The sequence below is a fragment of the Symphodus melops genome, assembly GCF_947650265.1.
Source record: "Symphodus melops genome assembly, chromosome: 6".
NCBI lineage: Eukaryota > Metazoa > Chordata > Actinopteri > Labriformes > Labridae > Symphodus > Symphodus melops.
The window spans coordinates 14329327-14354089 of record NC_136696.1 but is presented as its reverse complement, the minus strand read 5'-3'; the positions used below and the strand labels follow the sequence as shown (position 1 = coordinate 14354089).

The 24763-nt window shown below is 37.5% G+C and overlaps 2 protein-coding genes across 2 annotated transcripts; both read right to left on the bottom strand.

Annotated features, from left to right (window-relative positions):
• Positions 1-3504: 3504 nt before the first annotated feature.
• On the bottom strand, positions 3505-10738 carry LOC306825471 (S-adenosylhomocysteine hydrolase-like protein 1). The gene is made up of 17 exons (XM_079346241.1): positions 10657-10738; positions 8965-9064; positions 8032-8169; positions 7420-7520; positions 7177-7279; positions 7002-7096; positions 6329-6435; positions 6122-6238; positions 5958-6021; positions 5785-5873; positions 5587-5657; positions 5414-5508; positions 5236-5334; positions 4161-4229; positions 3936-4014; positions 3712-3832; positions 3505-3621 (listed from the first exon to the last, which is right to left on the bottom strand). The coding sequence occupies exons 1-17, from the start codon at positions 10729-10731 to the stop codon at positions 3615-3617; spliced, it is 1530 nt and encodes a 509-aa protein (XP_079202367.1). The 5' UTR covers positions 10732-10738; the 3' UTR covers positions 3505-3614.
• A 3631-nt stretch (positions 10739-14369) lies between these two features.
• On the bottom strand, positions 14370-23957 carry LOC306825764 (muscarinic acetylcholine receptor M2-like). The gene is made up of 4 exons (XM_079346720.1): positions 23886-23957; positions 17384-17617; positions 16331-17188; positions 14370-15089 (listed from the first exon to the last, which is right to left on the bottom strand). Exons 2-4 carry the CDS (start codon positions 17552-17554, stop codon positions 14778-14780), a joined length of 1341 nt encoding a protein of 446 aa, XP_079202846.1. The 5' UTR covers positions 17555-17617; positions 23886-23957; the 3' UTR covers positions 14370-14777.
• Between the last annotated feature and the right edge of the window lie 806 nt (positions 23958-24763).

Genomic DNA, 24763 nt, shown 5'->3' with positions numbered 1-24763 from the left:
AGCACACACTCAAACCCTCCTCTGATTATGGGATACTGGTAATGAAGCAGAATGAGAGTTTTTATTAGATCAGATTGGGTGTGGATGTCAGTGGACCTCCTCATTCATCTCATATGTTATGGCTGTTAAATGGATATTGCTGCAGTTGTTGCTGTTGTATCTTCAAACTGTTTGTCATTGTGTTGCTTCTATTAGACATTACATGTGTTTGTAGTTCATTTCAACAGCAGGGTGACTGTAAATGAAACAGCAATGATTAATACACACATTGGAGAACCAGATATAGGAAAGACTTTCTTGTAAAGGTCTTCACTCTGTCTCTCTCTCTCTCACACACACACTCACACACACACACACACACACACACACACACACACACACAGAGGGAGACTCTGGATTACAGTAATCCAGGGACAGGAGGTATTTTGAGGACTTCATGATCAGACAGACAGGATACAATCGACTGAGCATATTAACCAAATTAAGTACGTAGTCTCTTGCAATAACCCAACTGCTCATTAAGCTGTTGGCAATGTCAGACAGTTTTTTTTAATACATATGACAAATAAGACTAAATGAACATGGAAACAAATCAAACCTTACATGCTGAGAGTTTATTTTTGCTCACTTAATCTTCTCACAAGTTGATAATTAGTGATGTTCCAATACAACTTTTTCATTTCCGATACAATACCGATATTGCAGCCTTGAGTATTGGCTAATACCGATATCAATCCGATACTATATCATCACGAATCATAATACTTATTTTGTAGAATGATAGAAAAGGCTTGATCAAGTGATGTTATGTGATTAAGTTATTCGTTTCTGGCTGATATCGGAACAATATCCAATATCAATATCGGATCAGGACACTCCTATTGATAATTTAATTAAAACAGAACATACTGTATGCTGTGGTCTTTCAGAACCATCACTGTGATTTTCAGGGGCAGGGTAACCTACATTACACAAATCGAGACACAAGAACACAAGGAGACAAACCTGTTCTTTTTAAAAGAGAAAACAGGGGATAGACAAACTGAATAATTGTGTAACACTCTGAGATTATGATCACTGCCAGTAACAATTACAATGAGACAAAAAGAGTACATACACACACACACACACACACACACACACACACACACACACACACACACACACACACACACACACACACACACACACCATCCTCAAATCTTTTAACATACCCATCATGTTTTTTGTTGATTTACTGATTAGGCTTTATCACCAGTGTAACTTGGGAATAAATCCTGAGCCCTTATCTGTTGATTTCTCTATTACAGCGAATAAACAAAGACAGAGAGAAATGTGAAAATACCACACTGTATAGATTTCATAAACACTCAAAAAACTTCAATATATCCAGAATGCCGCTGGCCTTCTCACACATTCCGACTCCCGGCCCCGAGAACAAATAAACCCCGCCCTTCATAACCTCCACTGGCTCCCTGTCCCCCAGGGTATCCACCTTAAACTCCTTATCCTCATCCTTACCCATAAAACACTCCATAACCTGGCTCCCCCCTTGTCGGACAAACCATCATTCCTGGGGGAAACAGGGCCTTCTCCATTGATGCTCCCACCCTCTGGAACTCACTCCCAAAAAACATGAGAGATTCCCCCAAATTCACCTCCTTCAAGACATCCCTAAAAACTCATCTCTTCAACCTTGCCTCTAACTAAATCTCATCCTCCTTCCTTTAAATTCTTCTTTGTTTTGTTCTCGTTGTTCATGTTATTATTCCTTGTTAAATCATATTTGAGCATTTAGGAAAATGCTATAGAAAAATTCATTATTATTGTAATGATCATATTTAAAACTTAGTAGTCACTCAGCAGTTATAGAGAATTGAAGCATGTGATTTATTTTGAGATGAATATCCTACATTTCTACTCCACGTTGTTCACAGTTGTAGGCGCTATGTAAACAAATGTATACATTTCATCCTGAAATATTTGTCACAGCTTTTTTTTCTACTAACAAGCATGTGAAGAGTATATTTCAGCACATAAGAGTCGATCTTGCTATATTGTTTTGAATAAAGTTAAATAAAACAATTTATGACTGACTGTTTGTATTCATGAAATACTGTAAAAAATTAGATTTTGATATATCTTGTAAATGTTTTATTAAGACATTGATGGTTTAACAAAAACAATTGTTATGCTATGTTAATCTCTGTGAATTTATGATGTAAAAGTTCTAGCTCTTACTTATTGTTAATCGAGAAGAAACGTTGATACCTTTTTAAGTATAAGACTCTTTTGACATTCTCAACCTGTGATAAATATTTTCAGATCAGCAAATACAGAGAGGCCTAACTGTATAAAATGAAAAATGATTCTCACTGGATTTCACCCAAAGAAAGCAGTGATCAGACGCCCCCTTGTGGGGCTCGTGTGAGTGGTTCTTTAAGTTTTCTCTAGCGAAACTATGGACCTATATGAGAACTTAAAGGGATACTTCACCCATTTACATGAAGCTGTGTATCATTAGAAACATGGTAGTAGTGTTGAATGGTCGTGAATCCCATGAGGGTTGGATTCATGACCATTCAACACTACTACCATGTTTCTAATGATACACAGCTTCATGTAAATGGGTGAAGTATCCCTTTAAACATCACCTACAAATCATGAATAATATATAGATGACTTAAATATATTAATAATCTTACTACTAAGTGATCTGGCTGAATCTTTAGTAAATCATTTATTGTTCATTTTGAATCCAAGATGTGTCGTCTGTTATTTTAAGTTTTGAATAATATTCCAAACTAAATTAATCTCAATTTGAACAAGTTTTCTTCAAAGAAATCAATGAAATGCTGAGGTATTGCCCTGACGTACTGCAAACTGAAAAATCTAAAAACCCATCTTTATTGGCATTAGATTTAAGACTCCTGTTTTCCATACAGAGCAGGACTGCTTCTCTACTACTCTATGTTTTATCATTTTCAAAGACATATCATTAATCCAGCATGAATGAATGAGCACAGCACTGAACAACATTTGGAGAGTTACAGCAGCAATGAAAACTGCCTTTAAAAAGGCAAAAAGAAACCTCGAGCAAACTTATGTTGATCAATCTGCTGCAATTGTGTTGGGTGAGAGCAGGTAGAGGGGCAATACAAACAAACAGAAACAACAGAATATGTTGTCTTAATGATTTATTGCCTGTTGATCGATGTTAAGATCTTCAATCTTTAATGTTAAGGGAAAATAACAATGGTAGAGTTCCAATAGGATTAAAGGATCAAACTGCTAAAATGTGATTACATAAATAAATGTTATTTATAGCATATTATGCTGCCACACTTCACTGTGATTGCGCGCTCTGAACATTTCACTTTAATAACCAGAAATAGAGTAACATAAAACAACACAAAAAACTATCATTGGAAAAATCGGTGACTCAGGGAACTGTACAAGTCCATATTCACTCGGTTATAATGAGAGGTTGACATGTTCAGACTGCAGAGGGCGTCAGAGCTCCATTCGCAGAACCATGAGGGGTTTCTCACCCGCAACAAATCCACAGCTGAAGCTCTGTACAGCTTCTGTCTCTCAGCTTTTTGTTTGCAAGGTTAATACCTGTAATGGATATTATTCATTTTATTTAAAATAAAAATACCCATGTGTGTCTAATGTTTGCCCATTAAGAATATACCATCGTGTCCCCACCTGTAGTAGTTTGGTTTGAAGGGTCCATGTTTGGTGATGCCCAGGTACTTGGCTTGTTCATCAGTCAGCTCTGTGAGGTGGGCATCAAAGGTTGGCAGGTGCAGGTTGGCCACATATTCATCTGAAATTATAAACATATATATTTCAATAATTGGCAATGTAAAAAAGATACAACATATGAGAAATGTTGTTATTGTTATAGGATATTTAAGCTGAGTGCTTGCCCATCTTCTTTGGCAGCAGGTAAACGTCCTGCTTGTATCGTCCCTCTGGAGCACTATAGAGCTCTATGAGAGCCAGAGCCTGACACACAGCAGGGAAAGTCTCTGTTACCTCAGCTGTAGATGACTACAAACAGCCTCAGGGTGACAAAGCTACAGACAAAATATATTTTAAGGCATTCATAAAAGAACGAAGGAAAGTAAATAGCATAAAACCTGTGAGCATACCTGAGTTGTAGCAGTGATAGAGAGGACAAGTGACGGCACAGTGGAGCAGCTTAGATTCAGCAAACAACCCTGAGATTTAAAAAAAAGAAAAAGAAAAAAGATTTTGCAAAGTGTCAGATCATTATGAAATTAAAAAAACTACATACTGAAACAATGAACAGGTAAATCTGTTCCTATGCTGAACTGATTTAGAAAAAGAAGTGCACTTGTAGAGTGAAAGACACATGTCCCACTGTTCCTCTTAAGTGCCTTGTCCTCTTTCAGGAGTAAATGTGTTGAAAATGGCTAGAGATTGTTAACACTGATATGCTCCCACAAAGGGACCAGTGGGCGATAAAGTTGTTTTATGTATAAGCACTCCATTTTCGGCCGGCTGCCCCTGAAATATTCCTGAGATTCGTAGTCAGACTGCACCTCACACTGGGAGACTATACCTGTTGAACAAGCGGAGGATGGGGTCTCGACCGACAGGACATGACAAAAAAAGAACCAAGCAAATGGAAGATGAAGCAACCGAGTCCAACACTATGATGACATTTTTGTGTTCTTAAATCAATCGATCTTAACGGCCTTCCTATTTTTTTATTCCCATGTTTTTTTATTTATGTAATTTTATCAATATGTAATTTTTTAACTCTTCTGCACTTTCAGATTTTTTTTTTTTTTTTTTTTTTACGAAAATGTTAAGTGCCGTACAAATAAAACGTACTATTATCATTACCAGTGTTAACAAATGAAGGGACTGGTGAGCAGCAATTTGGGTTCAATGTTTCAACGTTCTTTTGAGAAGGCCTGCTATTTCAATATTAGACTGTCATTAAGTATTGTCAAATCACAGTGCTCCTTACTGGACATTTGTATGAATAATAGTTAATATTGTAATGTATATTTGGACAGCCTGACTGTAACTCTGTCTTTATCCTTGAAACTATACTGTTGAAGGAAAAGTCTCCTTGTGTGATAACGGACATGCTGTAGTGTTCGTCAGTCAGCACCTGAAACAATTTAAAATCTAGCAGTCACACTTCAAATCAGTATATCATCCCATCATCATATGTAACAGCAGTTTAATCACCTCAGCGAGCAGGACAATTCTCTTGCCATCAGGCCAGATCACATGGTCCACCTGAGGCCTCACACGCTCCCACCTCAGCTCAGCAGTTCGCAGACTTGCCTGAGAGGCAAGAGTTGATGTTTACATACAAGCATAAAAGGAATATACACATGCATAGAAACAAACGCCATGTTCCTACCAAATTTATCTCTGTATTGGAGTGTCCCATGTTGCAGACAATGCAGCCATTTTTCATTCTGTCCAGATGTTCCCGAACCACCACGTTTTTATTGCCTGCAGAAACATGAAGAAATATGGCACATGGATTTATTTAATAATAGCTTGAACGACTTGATAGAGAGCAACAGTTACCTGTGCAGGTGATGACCATGTCTACTTGCTTTAACACTTCACTCAGTTCAACCACTCTAAAGCCATCCATGCTGAGAGGAAGGACAGAAATGGGGGTTAAAGTTTTCAGAATATATCATGCTATTTCCCTCTAATGTGTCAGTGAAAGATGTAAACACACTCTCCATCTGTGCTGATAAAAGCTTCTTCCATTCATACCAGGCCTGAAGGGCACAAATGGGATCCACTTCTGTGACGTGTACGACTGTACCCAACGCTTTCAGGGCGGCACAGCAACCTTTGCCAACCTACAGGAAGAGAGAAAAGAGGCTGGTCGAGAGGAGCTGTTTGAAAGCAGTCATTCTTATAATTTCTTTTTTTTTTTTACCAACCTCCCCATATCCGCATACCACCACCTGTTTTCCTCCAAACATGATGTCAGTTGTTCGCTTTAGCCTGGGAAAAAAAAGATTTCATCATGTTCATCATCTTCACTGCAGCTATTTTCTGTACTGTTTTTTATAGACCTGTGTATGTTCACATTATGGTTCACTACCCATCCAGAATGGACTCCTTGCAGCAGTAAAGGTTGTCAAACTTCTGCTTGGTCACAGAGTCGTTCACATTCATGGCAGGGACACACAGCTTACCTACCTTCGACAGCTGGACCAACCTGAAGTAAAGACAGATACATGTGCCAGAGCTTAAGAACAATTCTGTGGAATAAGAAGAAATATCATTTAAGTCTAGAATAAAAACGAACCGAAAGATGCCTGTAACACTCTCCTCCACGATGCCTCTGATCTTCCTGAAGAGACTTGGGTACTTCTTATAGATCCAGTGGGTCAGGTCACCTCCGTCATCCAGAATCTGTAAAAAGGGGGGGAAAACTTGCTCATGATGCAACCTCTCTCTCCTCTTTTTTGCAGAACACACTGACCAAGAAAAGTAACTAAAAGGTTAGGTTCACTCAAAGTCAAAAACAAAGTCAAAACAACTTACTAAATCTACATATCTTTAAATGGATGGTGTCAAAATTCTGACCAACAAAAATATAGCTATCTTTAAAGAGCATTTTACAAACGTTGTTTATCCTGACTGTCACATCGTATAATATACTAACCTGTAGATAATTGTTACATTGCATCAGTAATGTGTACTTATAAGAGAACAATAAAGGCTACTGTTAGCAAAGTTAAATCAGTAAAGTGGGAGAAAAAACATCTCAACACAAAGTACAGCAATCTTAAACCCCCAAAAAGGATACTTGTTTTTCATCATGTTCAAAAAAATACACATATCTTTTGGGATAATTCACAACATAAAACATGAATTTACGGTAATACTTTTAGCTAATCAACCTTAAACTTAAATATGAGTGTAACATTTTTAACCAGAACATCTTAAAGACAAGATTGGTTGTTCGTTCAGAGTACCATGTTGGGTTGCCATGTTTTGGCAGCCACACATTGGTCGATACACCACCAGAAGTCATCTTCTGATTCTCCTCTCCATGCAAACACTGAGATGCCTGCAATAAAGAGGTAACATCATTCTACAATAAGTGAGGAAGCATAAAAACAGCGGAGAGAGGTGAACAGACAGTTTCACCTCCTTCAGCCAAAGCAGCAGCCACGGCGTTCTGAGTGGAGAAGATGTTACAGGCGGCCCAGCGACACTGAGCTCCCAACAGAGACAGAGTCTCAATCAACACCTGCAAGACAAATGTGTCAATCGAGTTTAAGCTTTTTTAAATTGAATCTGTGATTCATATGAAAGACTATTTTCAATGTACAAACGCAATCTTTCAACTTTAAATCATGTAAAATAATTCAGCGTGTGTGTTGAACTGACCGCTGTCTGTGCAGTAATGTGTGTGCAGCCCACCACTTTAGCTCCAGCCAGAGGTTTCTCCCCACCTGCTCGTTTTCTTAGGACCATCAGAGCTGGCATTTCTAAGTTTTACAGGCAATGACTGAGTCACATTCAATATAAGAACTGACAAATACATGAACATCAATCAAACAATCTTTACATGTGTAGCACCATGTTATATCATTTTCAAAGACGTGTAATGAATCCACAATGAACACAGCACTGAGAAAACATTTAGAAACATTTACAGTAGCAAGGAAAAACTGCCTTTAAGAGGCAGAAACCTCGAGCACACTCATGTAGATCAATCTGCTGCAATTGTGTTGGGCTAGCAGGGAGAGGGGCAATACAAACAGGAACATCAACAAAAACAACAACAAACAAAACAGACTTATGGCTACAATGCTAGAAATGTTTACTCGTGTGTGTAGTATTTGCAGCAACAAAGTATGATAATCGACTGATCAGTCTAATGTCAACATAACAACTACACAGACAATAACATTGGAAGGACTGATTATGTTAATTATAGCAGTTGGAGCTGTCATCTCTTTTTGTCTTTTATAAGTGAAGATGGGATAAAGTCTGTACCTTGCTGTGCAATTTCTATCTCTCTTCGTCCAAATGCAGCATGTTTGATGTTTTTGATGCAGAAGTCAGGGATGCCGCTTGAGCTGCGCTGACGCTTTTTTCTGGGAGAAGACTCCTCCTCAGAGCTGTCACTGCATGCTGCAACATAGAATTGATGTTTTCTGTTAAAGATCAGGTGATAAAGTCTTAAAGCAGATCATGTTGAGGATGTCTTTAGTCTCCAAAATTCCCTTTCCAGACCTCATATTGTTACTTCTTGCTACACATCTTCACTCCTGTTCCCTCTTATAATCAACCCATCACTGCCTAAACCTTTTCCTGCCAACTTTCTAACCTTTCCCCACTTCACTTACTTCATTAGTCTTAAGCCAAATCAAACTATTTCAATTGGTAAGTAAGTCACCAGTTCACTCTAAAAAAAAAAAGTTTTTTCTTTGTTGTCTTTTGTCTTTTTTTGGTGCATGTTTTTAAATCTGTGTCCTTGGTATTGTTTTGCCAGTGTGCCTACAGCAACGCCCTGTAAGCTTGTAAAAATCTGAAATATACATATCAAACAGCACAGGTCTATGTTTGGGTTCAACCTTCCTGCCCGTCCTTCTCACCTTGACAGTTAAAGTTTAATAGATGTGACATTCTTTAGTTTGAACATTATGTCTGCTTGTGGTCATTTGGAAATTTAGGATCAGCCCGAGTCTTTTTCAGAGCCTTTGAAGTCCCTGAGTGACGTTTGAGAATATCGTAAAGATCCTATTTGGTCTGAAATGAAAGTCTAAATCCTTCAGATGAGTTTTTTCTTTTAACAAAGGTTTGGCAAAGGGAAAAGGCACAAAGGCTAATCCTTTGTGCCTGTTGTTCTCATGCTGTTGGATTCAGAGCCAGCTCGGTTTACATGTCAGAGACATGTGATCGGACTTTTGACTGTGTGTTTTATACCTGAGCTGAAGCTGTCTGTGGACGACAGAGAGATGGAGCGAAGGGCAGTCTTGGTGGGAAGTTTGTTGAATTCTTGCTTCTGGTCAGTGAACTGGATTTGCTTTTGGGCAAAAAGACACAAGCAAGAGTCAGAAAGAGAAAAGTTATTACATTAGTTACTTAGATCACTGCAAATCACAATCATAAACTCTCAGACGGAGCTGATAGGCGTACAAGTGCTACAAATAACAGCAGACTCTCTGCTGTGATCACAAATCTCCTGCCCCTTTTCTGACTCATGCCTGCTGCACATGTCTCACCTTCCATTGAGGAGACCCCTTTTTTTTTTTAACTTAAACTTTTACTTGGCATAAGGTCGAAAAGGTGTGGGTATTCATCACTCAAGGCGAAGCTAAAACATAGTTGCATTATTGCAACATTTAGGATCATTGTTTGAGTGACCTTTAGATTGAATTACTGATGTCTCAGTTCAATTACTCACACCTTATTGACAGTTTAGCAAAGTTGCAAACAACACAATATTACCCAGTTTCAACTGTATAATTTCCTATTTATTACATAGCTCTAACAACATTGTATTTTAATAGTAATAGAATGGTCAAATTAACTTTAAAATCACAGTTCAAGTCAGTAACTCAGAGTTATCAATACATATTTTCACAGTAAACTCCAACCTAAGACTTTATGAGTATAAACACAAAGTCAGTTATTCAGAAGCAGAAGTCAAACTTTAACTGTGTGTTCAAGCTTTGTCCTCATGTATACATAGTTGAAAGTTCTTCTACTGATAGCTGAGATTCACCAAGTGGCATAATGGAGATGCATTTATTAGACTCCTGTAATTTAATTTTTTTTAATCAAACAAAGTGCTTTGACCCTCGTTAGGTTAAAAAAAAAGAAGAGAGATGTTCATCGATTCATGAAGGTCATCAACTCATGAAGGTCATCAACAAGCTCCTGTATGAATGACTGATTTAACTTTTATGTCAGCTTCTGTCAAGTAAAACTTAAAAAAAGATCAATTTCACTGAAGTGGCTGTTGAAATCTGGATATAATAGATTATTATTATTATGGTTATGTTTATTAGCATTATGGTCAAATCTATGAACAATAAACAATTCACCACCTGAGTTAAACTAAAACAACCCTTCAGGGTAACTGTTCAAAGTCAAAGACAGAGCAGTTTAACACTTCACTATGTTTTTGTTCTAAGAAATGATCACCTGCTTAAAGACTTTTGAATTCAGCTTGCACCCAGTCAAGCAGCTGCTGTGGCACTGAGCAGTGTCAAAGTTAACACAATAAACAAACATTACATTCTCTTAGATGATTCTGAATAAAAGCGAGCAACTGTGAAAGTATAAGCTTGTAATTATTATTGTATAATGTGGCTACACAACATAATGTGTGAAATAAATGTCCCTGTCAACAGTCAATGTGCATTGGTTTTGTGGCCTAACAAGTGTAAATTCAAATGTCTTGTCTTCTCTGCCCTTAAAATCAACACAAATCTTTTTTTAAATAGACAAAATAGATGATACAAGGGTGACGCGTCATATGTTTACTAGGTAGTAAATCATAAGTAAGTAGTCTCACAAAGTCAGCTTTATACAAACCTCTGACTGAACAGAGGATCAGTCTAAATATATCTAAAGAGCATGAAGGTGCCCTCAAAACAAAATCAGCAATACCTTAATGCAGATGGACTGTACAGCCTCCTGGTCCTTTGCTTTAGTAATGTTGACTAGACTGTATACTTTCTTCATGCTGAAAACATGTGCTCAGTAAATCTACAGAGCTGCTCACTGCTGCTATCTAACTAATTACAAGCTCTCAGAGTGACGCTTTATGCCACACTTTCGGCCAGAAGGCTCAGGTGAGGGGGGTGGGGGATAAACAAAGTCTTTGTTAAGCTGAATTCTGGGACAATACAGAAGAACAGGTCTGAGACGCAGAGAAAAACACAAGTGTCCTGCCCAAGGACACATTGGACATGTTGCTGCAGGAACTGGTGATCAAACTCCCAACCTTTCAATTGAGAGACGGCTGTTGAGTATACCTCACATATCAAATAACAATATTTATGTTTCATACATGGTCCCTTTACAGTTAAAAGAAAACAAAACTATAAATGATAGAATTTGTTAGAGATGACAGGGATGTGTCTGGACAATTTTGACCAGTTTTGACCAGTCCAAATGACCAGTCCAAATGTTAGGGTGGCATGAAGTATGCCTGCATACATCTACTTTAACTGTTAAGTATAGAATTATACATTTATACAATTATACAATTATACAATTATATTCTATTATATATAGAAATATATATATAGAAATATATATATATGTGTGTGTGTGTGTGTATATATATATATATATATATTGTATATATATACACACACACAAACACACGTACATACATACATATATATACAAAATAATATATATATATATGCATGTTTATATATATATAAAATTCAAAATTCTGTAAGACCAGATAAAAAATCTAAAGTGACATTCTGACATGTCCTGCCTCTATCAAGGCAAACCTCCAATCATAGTTTAGGATTTTTGGGGCTTTATATGCTTTGTGGTTTTTACCCATTCAATCAGATTTCAAGGGGCAAAAAGGGTGGAGGAACATGCAGCATTGCCACCCACTGAACGTGCTTTTGGTTAGAGAGACACGGTCAGCAGTTTTTAAGGGTGGATGAACAGTCATATTCGCCCGCATTAATATGAAGTCAAAATTTGAAATTAGATTAGTGGGAACATGGGTGTTTCATTCTGTTTGTGTTACTGTTTCCTGAGCCCTGAGTGGAAGAGACTGGATACACAATAAACAGACACATAAAACACACATAAAAGTACACACAATTACAATACACAATGGACTTTTTAGATTGTTTGAAATAGATTGTATAAATATAAAAGTTTAATACTGAAGCTGTTTAATTAGTGTCTTGCAGTGTCATTTCTATTCACTTAGTATACATTCTTAATGACCAATCACCTTTGTATTTTTCCTTTTTCTAAAATGTTTTTTCAAGTGAATGATTTATATACATATATTGTATCATATTGCATAAGCAGCGTCATACTGAAACCCTGCTCTCATAAACAGAAGTGGTATGCTTAAATGAATTAGTAGTTAATAGATTGGCCAATGAACTCCTTTTGTCTGTTAAAAAGTGAAACTACAAAGTCAAGTGTTGGGTAAATAATCCATGTTAGGTCTGGGTCATGACATTGGAAAGGTATTTACTGCAAATGAGTTTTATTAAAAAACAGGGCTCATATTTAGGTCAGCTAAACAGTTTTTTGAAACGCTAGACCCCCTTTTTTTCCCAAAATTGTAGTCTTGAACAGATCATGACTCAGGTCACGTGAGTTAACTTACTAGATGTCATTCAGGTATCTTTGAGCCACAAAGGAAGTACTGTCAAAGAGCCTTAATCTTTGGTGTGTCAAATTAGTTACTGTTCTCTTTCAATCTTTTTTTTCAGTTCAAGTCAAACATTCATAAAGGAACATTGAAGCTAAAATCATTAACAGACTATGTTTATGCAGACTCACGCTTCCTATAGTTTACTTTCAGAAGCACATATTATGTAAAATGTTTTGATCTAAAGAGTAATGACAAACATATTTAAAGTAGAGGATGAAACAGTTTCCTTACTTACCATGTCTGTCTTCAGAGCCTCATTCTCCATCTCCCCTGACCCAAAATCAGACAACTTGGCCTCGTCTCTGTCCCGACCCTGAACTATCCTCCTGCTCTCTGCTGCCTTAAGCATCTGCAGCACGTTTGGACTACATTTTACTGATGGATCTTTGCTACCATAGACTCCATCTTTCTCTTCATTCAGAACCAATGCGTCCTCCATGTGTGGCTCAGAAAACTCATCAGACAGTGGCAGGTCTTTCCAGGAGGCTTGTGTTGCCTCTTTTTCATTAATCCCTCTAATAAAGAGTCAGCTCAATGTGGTGTGATAGTAGACCAGGGTGAAGCCCACATCCTGCTGTTTTGTGGAAACAGGGCCACTGCTTACACAAAACAACAGTAGGTTCATGTGTTAGTTTCTCTCAATATAAAGTAGATAATTAGTCCTGAACGCAGTGTTTGCAGGGTAAACACTGGTGGGAGCACTGAGAGAAATGTCACCATAGTATGCAAGAATGTAACTCATTTCAAATTCTTGGAACATAAAGTGAATGTCTACAAATTGTATCATACATTATTATTTTTCCTCAAAGGTCTCCTGAAGAGCACATATACTGAGCTTTGACACTTCAGAGATTAGACCAGGTCTTATTGGCTGTATTCACAATGAGTACAAAGACAAGACGGTTACATAATAAACAAACAGGCATCGTTATGTGTTTACATTAAACCCCCCAACAGCATCAATAGAGGCACCATGTTGACTAACCTCCTCCACTATATGAGTCTACTGAAAGGTTGGAGGAAGTGGGGTTGTTTTTGCCCTATCATCCTTGTACATAGAATCAAGTTTAAAGTACAAAAAGAAGAAACAACAGAAAAACAAAGACCCTTTTACTTGGTCAAATGCCTCTATCCACTTCCCTCTATAATAAAGGCCAAAAATAAAATCTTAAAAACAAAAAAAAAAAAAAAAAGATATTGGTGAAAATATTATTCCCTTTTTTGTTAAATATATTGTTTGTTAAAATGTATTACAGCAGCTATATATTAAATCATTTCTAACATCGAAATGTTTAAAAAATTTACTGTAAATTGAAACTTGAAATGCTACAATAGCCTAAACTGGACAAGTCCTCAAAAGTGAGCCCTCCAAAGAGTTTATTGGACACACGCTTTTGTTCCACTAGAGGGCGTATCAGTTGCAGAGCTTTAAACATGTTTTCCCACAGCTGAGGCACTGAAACAATCCATCCTTTCTTGTCTTCAGTGTGAAGGTGGTGGGAAGATTTTTAACTTGACTTCTTCTTCTCTGTTGTGTCTAACAGTTAACAGAAAATGTTTTGGTCCTGTCAAAGTCTCTAAGTCTAGCACACAAGGCCTTTTCATTTCAAAACTCCAGCATTAAATTGAGATGAACTGAACAGAACTTGAATGACATGTTAAACACTAATTTCATGGTGGAGCCAATAAATAAGCAGCTGGACACATTCTTTTCACTTTGTGCTTCAGTTTGAGGCAAAACAGATTAAAGAGAACTGTCCAAACCAGTCTAAGAGTTCTGTTATTGTCTACTTTATTTACAGGAAACATGTTTTAATATATGAGCAAAGAGGCGGAAAAAATGGACTAATATCACATTTGTCACATGCTTTTTTTAAAAGTATTTTATCAGCTTCTTATAGTAGTCACAACATCACATTTAGCACTACTACAATGTGGGGGTAAAAATGGTTTGCATATTAAACAATGTATTGCACAAGTTCATGAAGTAGGAGTGAAGACGAAAACACACTATCAAAGTAAAAACTGTCACCAAGGGAAAAAAATCACACAAAACCAGCTGTCCTATCAGTAGGTATTGTAAGATGAAATTTGATACAATGCAATATACTGTATTTCTAAAATCTCCAAGATATGTGAAACCTTTATTTTACCAGGAAAAATATATAAATCATGTAATTATCAGTGTCAAAACACACTTTTACTTGAAAGTGAGAGTAATTTCTACTTTTCATAAAGAAACAAACAATAACAACACCCCTAGTCTATATTATTTTTTCACTCCAATGAACCTGTTGTTTCAGTTTACAAGATTTATCACATTATTTTACTCCACCACAATCACAAGTCATTATTTCCACCCTCATCGTGCTGTACGTATGTTCTTGTACTGGCACAGAAGCAGGTGCTTGAACGTATTCTTGAAGGTGGTGTTACAAAGGGCATAGCAGGCCGGGTTAATGGTGCTGTTGATATAGCAGAGCCAGTAGCCAATGGTCCAGAGGGTGTTTGGGATGCAGACTGAACAGAAAGTGTTGATCAGGACCATTACGTTGTATGGTGTCCATGTGACAACAAAAGCAACCAGGATGGCCATGATGGTGCGCGTCACCTTCTTCTCCCTGGAGGATATACCCTTCCTTTTCCACCGTGCCACGGCATTTTGCTTTGTTACCTGGAAAGTAAAAAGTGAAATTACGAAATGAGACATTACGAGAAATAAACCCAATGGTACCGAAATGGTACCAAAAACAATCTATACCATTCCAGTTTTTTATACCCTTATGTTGGGGTGACAAGCAGCATACCAATCCAGACTCTAAACTTCAAGGATGGCGCTAGACACACTGGAGTTAATTGATTGGTCGAAAGAACTAACACAAACCTGCCATAATAAATTAAATAAATAATAAATTGGAGGTGTATTGTACTCTGTGTTGAACTATTACACACTATTAAGTAGCTGACAGCCCTATGTCAATACATCATACTGTACCGCATCGTACTGTCCTCAGATGTACTGAGATGAGACGAGATAATACCATATCACATAAGTTACAATTCAGTATACTCAATTACAGAACTTCAGTGCTGCCTAAATAATGCTATATATAAACTTACTGGAATATATTAATATATTCCAGTAAGTTTTAGAGTTTACAGAAGTGATTTTGTAAACTCTAAAACTTTAGTGAGCTACACCACCACCAACAGAAGTAGGACTTTAACAAAAAGTAGGACGGTATGAGTTGGGAATTTGGGTATCTTTCCCGGCTTCGGTTTATGGAAGCGCCACAAAATGTAAGCTGTACCGAAACAAACCGAACTGAACCGCTTGATGGAAACAGTGCTTTATATGCACCATTAGTCCAGAAGCAGATTTCAGCTCATGCATGCATGGAGTAGAGAGGCTAGATTGGTTTATAAAAGGTGGTCGAAGTTTTTACATGTTTACAACAGCTACAGATGACAGATTTTTTTAAATAGTTTTTTGGCATGCTAAAATATATAAAATATATTTTCAAATGAAACATATCAGCAGGTTTCATTTCAAACTTTCTCACACATTAGTTAGGCATGTTAGCATGCTAACATTAGCTATAAGGAACTAAACATATTAGAGGGGTAACATCAATATCTGGACAAAGGTCATGCTTTTGGTGAAGCTCTATAAAAACTCAAAAGGTAACTACATCCATTGGGCTTTATACTCTGGAAACTTAGAAGGTCTTTACAAAACTTTACAGCAATACAACATTATGTTGAGATATTTCAGTGTAGATGAAATTAGTGGACTATTGGTAACATTGCAATTACAACACAGCTCCCATTGCTAAAGACATTGATATCTCTTAATCTGATCAATTTTGGGATTAATTTGTGTTTTTATCAGCATAATAAATCCCAAGCGTTTACCTTCAACAGTGTCCTTGCAACCACACGCTGTCTGTCAGCAGCAGAGTTCTGCGGGGAAGAGGGCAATGCTTGATTCAGGTTTTTCCTTCCAATTATTGATGCAGGCTCAGCAGTGTCCTTCGATGTTGACCCATTTGTGCTGTCTGTGTTGGAGTCCACTTCTTCAAGTCTGTCTTCCTTGCAGGGCCCACTTCCATTCTGCTGCTGTAACATCTCCTCCTCCTTTTCATCTCCTGCCTCCTCCTGAGCCTCTTTGGCAGGAATGCAGTTGTTCTGGCTCTCACATCGATCATCCTGACTGGGTTCAGGGCCTTCTCCTAAACTGGTACCTGATGTCTTCCTGCTGTCCTTCCTCATGCGGCTGCGGCTAGCCTTGGAGATGCGCCAGTAGAGGTAGATCATGATGGCTACTGGTAGATAAAAAGCTGCTATGGCTGTCCCAAAAGTCACTGCTGGGTTGGAGAAGAACTGAATGTAACATTCACCTGGGGGTACGGTTCTCCCACCCACTATAAATTGCCAGAACAAAATGGCCGGAGCCCACAGGATAAATGACAAGACCCAGGCAGCAGCAATCATTAAGCCCGCCATCTTGGTGCTGCGGCGTGCTGGGTAGCTGAGCGGTTTGGTGACACAGAAGTAACGGTCAAAACTAATGATGAGAAGGTTCATGACTGAGGCGTTACTAACAACATAATCAACAGCCAACCACAGGTCACACACCACTGCTCCAAGGGGCCAGTAGCCAATCACAATGTAAACAGTATAGAGGTTCATGGAGCAGATGCCGATAATGAGGTCTGCACATGCCAGGCTGAACAGGAAGTAGTTGTTGACGGTCTGCAGGTTCCTGTTTACCTTTAGAGAAACAACATAGAGCAGGCTGTCAGATGCTAATCTTTTTTTGTGCCATGAGATGTGTGTTTTCTCATTTTAATTAGATCACCATTCTGCACAGGGTTGTACCTAATGTATCTGAGTATCTAAGCATTGTTGTGCTTTCCAAGGTGTGTATGTTTGAAATGATATCCATTACCTAATCTGGATACAAACCTTTATAGAGAGCATAACCAGGATGTTTCCAATGACGGTGATCAGACTTAGAGATCCTGCCACCAGAATGATGAGTCCGATCTCCACAGTCGTGTATGTACTTTCAGAGAAGATGCTGGTGTTACCATCGCTGCTGTTGTTGGGAGTATTGGATGAATTCAGAGATTCCATGCTGTCTTTTTTTGGATATACTTCTCACAGATGCTTCACACGCCAGTCATACCTGCACATTACCTGTTTAACACAAAGGTTTTGAAATATTAAGCATCTTGGAAAATAGTTTGCCTTTCTTTGATGTCAACTTTGCTCTTTGTGTGTGCATGTTCTCCCTCTGCACAGTTACAGCTGAAATAAATAATGTGAAACTGTCATTGTGCAAACATTTGGCAGATGTTAGAGTGTTTTCGAGCTGCTGGCTTGGCCCAGGTGAACCGATGGACAGGTGAGCAAATATAGGATGCTGCAACTGTGTTTAAAAACACACAGTGGTAATCCACACTCTCATATCAGGAACAACACATTGAAACAAGTTAAAATGGAGTCTGAAGGACTAAAATCTGCACATTATTGAATGTACTGCTTTATATCTGCAAATGATTTCATTGAAAGATTCAATTCAATTTAACAAAAAACTTTATTTGTCCACGCGGGGCAATTCAAAAGCACACAGAGCAGTAAATGAACGACAATGCAGCTATACTAAAACTTAAGAAAAGATAAAGTGTCAACAAAGAATAAAGTGTCAAGCTGTAAGTACAAAGTTAAAATACAAAATGACAAAGTTAAAAACAAAAGAAGTTATAGGTGGACAGTGATGGGACTAAAATGTAAACAGGCATAAATGCAGTAGTAAACAGACGTAAACACATAAATAGGAAATAAAGATGTAAGCAAATGGTTTCAAATACTGATTATTTCAGGAGTTACTCAAAGCATTTAGTTAGCCCTTGCTTTTCTAAAATTTGGTTTAACTTGTTTTAATATTTTGACATTAATATTGTTGTTTCTGTTCCTTGTCTTCCGAAATGAACTATGTCCCGACAGGTTGAACTAAGCTACCTTTACTTCTTGAAAGGTCATTTTTGTTTTTCCATTTGGACTTCAAAACAACACTCTGGAGGGCAGAGTATCTAATCAGTGCATGAGTACCAATTCAAAAAAGTAATCTTTTCATTTGATCCTAGAGTCATATAGGATTTTACTCCATATCATCTCTGCTCCTTGAAGTGAAATTGGTATTGTCTGGTCTAAAAATTGGATTTAGTATTGAGATGCTCCTGAATGTTTGTGCATATTATAGCCTATTCTGTTTTTATTTTTTTTATTTTTTTTATTTATTTAAATGGATGTTCAAATAAACATGTATGGGCACCATGGTTTTCCAGTAATGCTATGCATTGGGTAAAGATAGATCATTGATCTGGGACCAATTTAAACTATCTTGACAAGATAAAAGGGTGACATTTTTTGGCTCTTCCTACATGACAGACTGTTTCAGTGACTGTACAGACAAAATTTGATCTATCGTTAAGTTCCAGAAAATCAAGGCCCTTTGGATTAAAGCATCATCTGAAAAACACATGATGTGCATGATGGTGATTTTGATTTGCATTGACAATGGGCTAAGCTTTTAAAATGGCCAACGAAAAGTCATCAAAAACCACAATTAGTTTGTAGCAAAGCATCACTGCAGTTACTTATGTTCAACTCAAGTAACACCAGGGATAGAGCGACATCAAACACAACATAACAATGTGATTAAGTGATGTATTGTGATCAGAAAATCAATGTAAAGACACTTAGCTGGGACCATGAGGCTTGTTGCATTCTGCTTGAATCCTGTAAGTGACTCCATTAAGGCCACATGATAACATCAAACTGTACCTGAAAGATGTTCCCTTCCTGCTCTTACAGTCAGCTCAAACTTCATTACAGCATCTCTAACTCTATCACTCACTCATCAAAGACCCATTCTGGGCGTTTTCTGTTGCAGAGGAGAGAGAGATGGCAACTCTCTCTCTCTCTCTCTCTCTCTCTCTCTCTCTCTCTCTCTCTCTCTCTCTCTCTCTCTCTCTCTGGGTTTTAGATCTGCGGACATTATGTTTCCCAGATTTGTTGTAAAAAAAACAAAAAGAGGTTTGTGCTAATATAAGAATCAGACTGTAAGTAAATGCTCTCTTATCAGTTGTATTTTTCTTACATTTTTGCACTTCTTTTTTTTTGTCTCTTTCAAAGAAAAAAGGTACAGAAGAAGGCCTAAAGAAATCTTTAGAGTGGTAATCAGAAATCAACAAACGTTTTAACACTGAACTCCTAAAACCATGTGCTATCCACATGTATGTGCTTAAATAATCTACATGCTAAACTGTATGCAGAACTATGCTCCCACAGACAGCAAGGTGCATGTATTAAGACCCGCTGACACCAGATATGACTGACCCGGGATCTCATTGGCATTGAGCAGGTAAATACACACATCATATTCTGCTCTGACATTACAAATGGAAGATAGCTTTGACACATCTCAATCAGACAGAAGTGGAGATGACTGCTTATATGTTCTGATATGGGATTAGCCACTTGATGAAAAAGGCAAAAAAAATCTCCCTCCCTCAAAACTAATTACCTATTTAAAGAAAATATATGGCTCATGCCCTCCCTATATATGGTCTGCAGGGAAATCAACAGATTCAGCACACACTCTCACTGATGACAGTGCAACAAAACCAGGGATCTCAAACTTTATTGATCCTTTGCTCTGGGATACATCAGCCTCTTTTTACTTCCAGTGCAGCTCTCCTCTCTCACATTTGGCAAAGGCTTATCAGCCAGCATCTGCCTTCAGTAAAAACAGATTTAAACTTTGGAAAGAAGTGCTAGAATACACTTATTTAAGCTTCATCAGCATCTGGTCCTTTGAGGGCAAACTTGTTTTAAATCTGTGACTCAAGTATCAAACACAATTTTAAATCTTTACCTTTGACCAATATAAGAGCATGCAAGTAATATATTGTCATACCATATTTCATTAGAATTGTTACTTGTATTGTTAATTGTTAGAACTGCTAAAAGATTAAGTTTAAGTGACTTTTTTCATTATGATCTCCAGCTGAAGAAGTTGACAAAGCATACACTAGAAAGCTGAATTCACGTTCATGTTTTCACCCTCATCAAAATCAGTACTAAAACATGTCTTGTCTTGGACTATTGTAAACAATATAGCATAACAAAAAGCCTCCCACACAATAGGAGACATACTCTTGACTTAATCATCTCCAGGGGTCATACCATTTCTCTGTGACTGGTTTAAGCATTTCTGATCATTTTTATAGATCAGAATAAACTGTTTGATCACCAGTGAACTCAAGTGTATAATGACCTTCTCTTCCACATCATTTGCTTACTGTGGTGTATAATATCTCCATACTGTGATACTGTTATGTTGGTGCTGATAAGGTTTTTTTGTCTGACATAATTTGTTAAAATGATGCATATTACTTTTTTGCTTTGTTTGCCAGGTTGACAAACCCTATGGCAAAATGCCCCAATGAAAGCTTTAAAAAAGTAAACAATTCTTTCTCTAAGGTTACTTAAACAGGCACTGAAACTTAATATAGGCAACATTGGATAAGAAGGCTTGTGCACAAAGCAGATGTATTAAAAAGGAATTTTCAGCAGACATACAGCTTGTTATTCCCTAAATGCTGTTTTGATGTTTTCCAGTCAGAATTTGGATCACAGCGCATGACTGCTCTTGTCGTGTCACAAAGTCTTGATTGACATTCTCTTAAATGCAGGCAGTGGAAAAGTTCCAGTCTTGGTTTTATTAGATCTTAGTCCTGCATTCAGTAAACCACAATATATTACTGGATTGACAGGAAAATGGGATGGGACTTTCTGGCACACGACTAAACGAATTTGAAATCCTCTTTGAAAGACAGAGACTACTTTGTGTTGACAGTAATTACACAACTAAGTGTTTAAAAATGACATTTGGAGTTCCCCTTGGCTCTATTCTTGATCCTTTTAGGTTTAATATCTACATTCGTAATGTTCAGAATCATTTTTCTTTTAGTGTGTTTGTTGTGATCCTTTCACTACAGGCTGAAGTTTAGTAGTATTTTTGCATCATCAAGTTTTTATCTGACATGTTTCTCAAATGAATTCTAATTGTATTATATTTCATTTAAAAATAGTTTACATGAGAAAACTGCTTGATTTTTTTCATTTAGAGAACATAAAATGAACACCCTTTTTTGTGTTTCCCTTATACCTCAATGTTCTATAGCGTCCCTTTACTCTCCCTTTTGTTTACAGCAGATTGGTTCTGATACTTGTGTGACAAATTTGCCAACATACCACAACATTATGTTTAGAGTGCAAGAAGAAATAATTTTCATCTGGAAAAAAAAACGTAAATCTTTATAGACCTGATACAACATGGTAAAGTAGTATGCTTGAGCCTCTTGTGGCCAACAAAACAATTACAACAACAGAGACAAATATCACTGAGACATGCCAACACTTTTGTCATACTTGTTTTTTGACATCAAGGTAAACTACTAAAACAACCCTAATAGTCCTCTTGAATTTCGAACAGTTTTTTTGTTTTGTCTTCTTTTTTGGCCTGTCTTTCTTACATGTTTTTTATTTTGCACTTTGAACTTTTTTGCTAGTTAAAGATGCTGCAATCATTTGTCTACTTAGTTTACAGAGTAAATTTGCACCATGTACTGTATGCTAACAAGCTGTGGACTAAGCTTGCATGAGGATGGTCCCATGTGAAATCGGTTGGTGCAGAGCTGGAGATCACTTCCTGCCCACAAGCTTGTCCTCACTTCTTCCCCACATTCTCACTAATAAGACCAACATTACTGGAGCTCCCTAATTGTTATTCAGGGCTACTGGAGAGAGTCACAGAGGCAAACGGTATTTCTTTGACAGGCACAGAAACAGAGTAATTAGATCCAGCAGACACTGCCTGCAACAGCTGTACCGGTAATCTGCTCCTAGGATATAGTACTGTAGTACTCAGGGTGAGCTGCGCTTTAAAAAGTCTGGCTTTGATTTCATGAACAAACCAACAGTCGGCTGCAGAGTTACTGGCAGATGAGGGACTGAAATGAGGGACTTTGCAGAGATATATACATGTGTGCATACAGTATAAGAGGGATTTAACGATGACAGGGATCAAAGTGCTGCCGTGTTTAGTCATTTAGTCATCTCCTTTAGAGCACTTAAAGGATTCACAAAATTTACTACATATTTTAAGGACACAGACTGAGTTTAACCAGTAAGCTGTGACATGGAAATGCACAACATTAGATAAAAACAACAGAAAAGGTGACGTCTGGCACATAATTAGATTTTTAAGTTTGAATTGAAGTTAATATTTTTTAAGGTTAAAATTATGTCTTATCTCCAACAATTTACAAATGTGTTTTAAATTTAATAAATAATAAATTATTTTCAAGCAAATTCCTCTGTTTCTGGCCTTTGGACTAGTTGGTGTTGTTACACAAGTTGGTTTTGATTTCAGAGGAGTGTGTCTTCAATCTGAAGAGTGGGAAATTTCACATCAGTCTGAGCTTTGGCCTCACACAGCAGTGCAACTAGAGAAAAAAAATGAATTTCCAATGTAGCTCTGCAATGTAGCCAGAGCAAAAAAAACACACACACACATTTAACTTTGAGACAATGATCAAATTAAAAAGTAAAAAGGCACTTAGAGATCTTCATTTCTTGGTGAAGAAAAGTCACCATAGCGAGAAGCAGTCCTGGACACTGGAGTAGAAGGATTATAAAAAAAACCCCAACAACAATTCAACTTGATTTCATCTTATAGGCCTTTAGTTTCAAGTGAGGAGCCATCTGTTTGAAATCTAATTTCCGTCTCAAATGTAAACCCACAGTATCCAAGGGGATTCCTTGGGAGCAGGGAGACTGGGGAATCCGCAGACAGAGTCTGAGCCTGGTGTCTGATTAAAACCTCACGACTCAGGATGGACATGAAGATAAACCTTAATGGAACACTCTCAGAGAATCATAAAAACCCAGATCTTTGTACAATAATAGAGGCTTCCTCAGTAAGCCAAAACTGCATGTAAAGGGTTGACTTTCATTTAATATATTGTCCAAAGTGTCACACAACATTCCTGGAATATTTCTTGTTGCATGTATTTCAATTTATTTTACGATATTTCCATCAATATTTTAACTTTCCTGCTTACTTTTTTATTGATGAATGATTACATTTTTAACCCTAAAGTAAAATCAAGTTTTTTTTCCTACTTCACATTTCAGTAAATCTTCACATCAGAAAAAGAAAAATCACCTGAATAAATGGGAAAAGATTTTCTCCTTTCACAGGTGCAAAGAATGTACTCAACTACATAGAAACCTCACCTGACAGAGTTTAGAACCTCTTTCAACCAGCTTCTTGAGTTCATATATCTTTAAGTGCATGACTTTGGCAGAAATCTACAGAAATATATTCTCTTACCTTTTCTGCTGGGAATGATGTTTCGTCCATGTTATTCTCAACTCTATTGACACACTGAAGCGAAGAGAGGAGCAGAGAGTAACCCTACGTGGATGTCGCTCCTCCTCTGACAAGAATCAGAACGATGTGTGCGTGTGTGGGTGTGTGTGTGTAGGTGCGTGTGTGTGTGTGTGTGTGTGTGTGTGTGTGTTTGTTTGAGAGACAGTAAAGGGACTTGCAAACACAAAGGGGAGGGGTTATGGGGGCTATTGATGGCTGATGTGTTGCATCCGTTGCCTCCCTTAACCTAAGGTCGTTAATTTCAAATAAAGAAGAGACAGACTGAAATGCGAGATGTTTGTTTCAGGACCATGGAAAGCTCTGGCCTCTCCGACACAGACCCATTATTTCCCCCAGTTTCACAGAGCTATGGGCAATTATGTAGAGAAAAGTATCAATAGCTTTGGCATGAAATAAAATTATATTAGAAAAGAGACCAAACGGTAGGCTTCACTGTCCTTCTGCTGCAGGACTTTAACCTTTACAACTCTGTTATTTTGACCTTTAAACCAAACCAGTGAGGCAGTTTGCCCGGCTGGTGGATGACCTTACTTTGATGGAATTACCACAGAGAATAATGGACCCTCCCCTTGCAACAGTATTTAATATTCAAAGAGAAGGATGTTATGCCATCAAACAGGCATGAGCAGGACATGTTAACCAGATTTGATATGACATTATTTATAGTGCTAGATCTGGTCCAGACTTGTAGCACACTGATCACAACAAACATTGTCCTGTCAGTTGATTTTCTTGGATGTAATGTAAACTGTCTGAGATTTCTACACATTTTGTATTGTGTGTAGTCATTGAGATTTATTATCAAAGAAAATAGATTC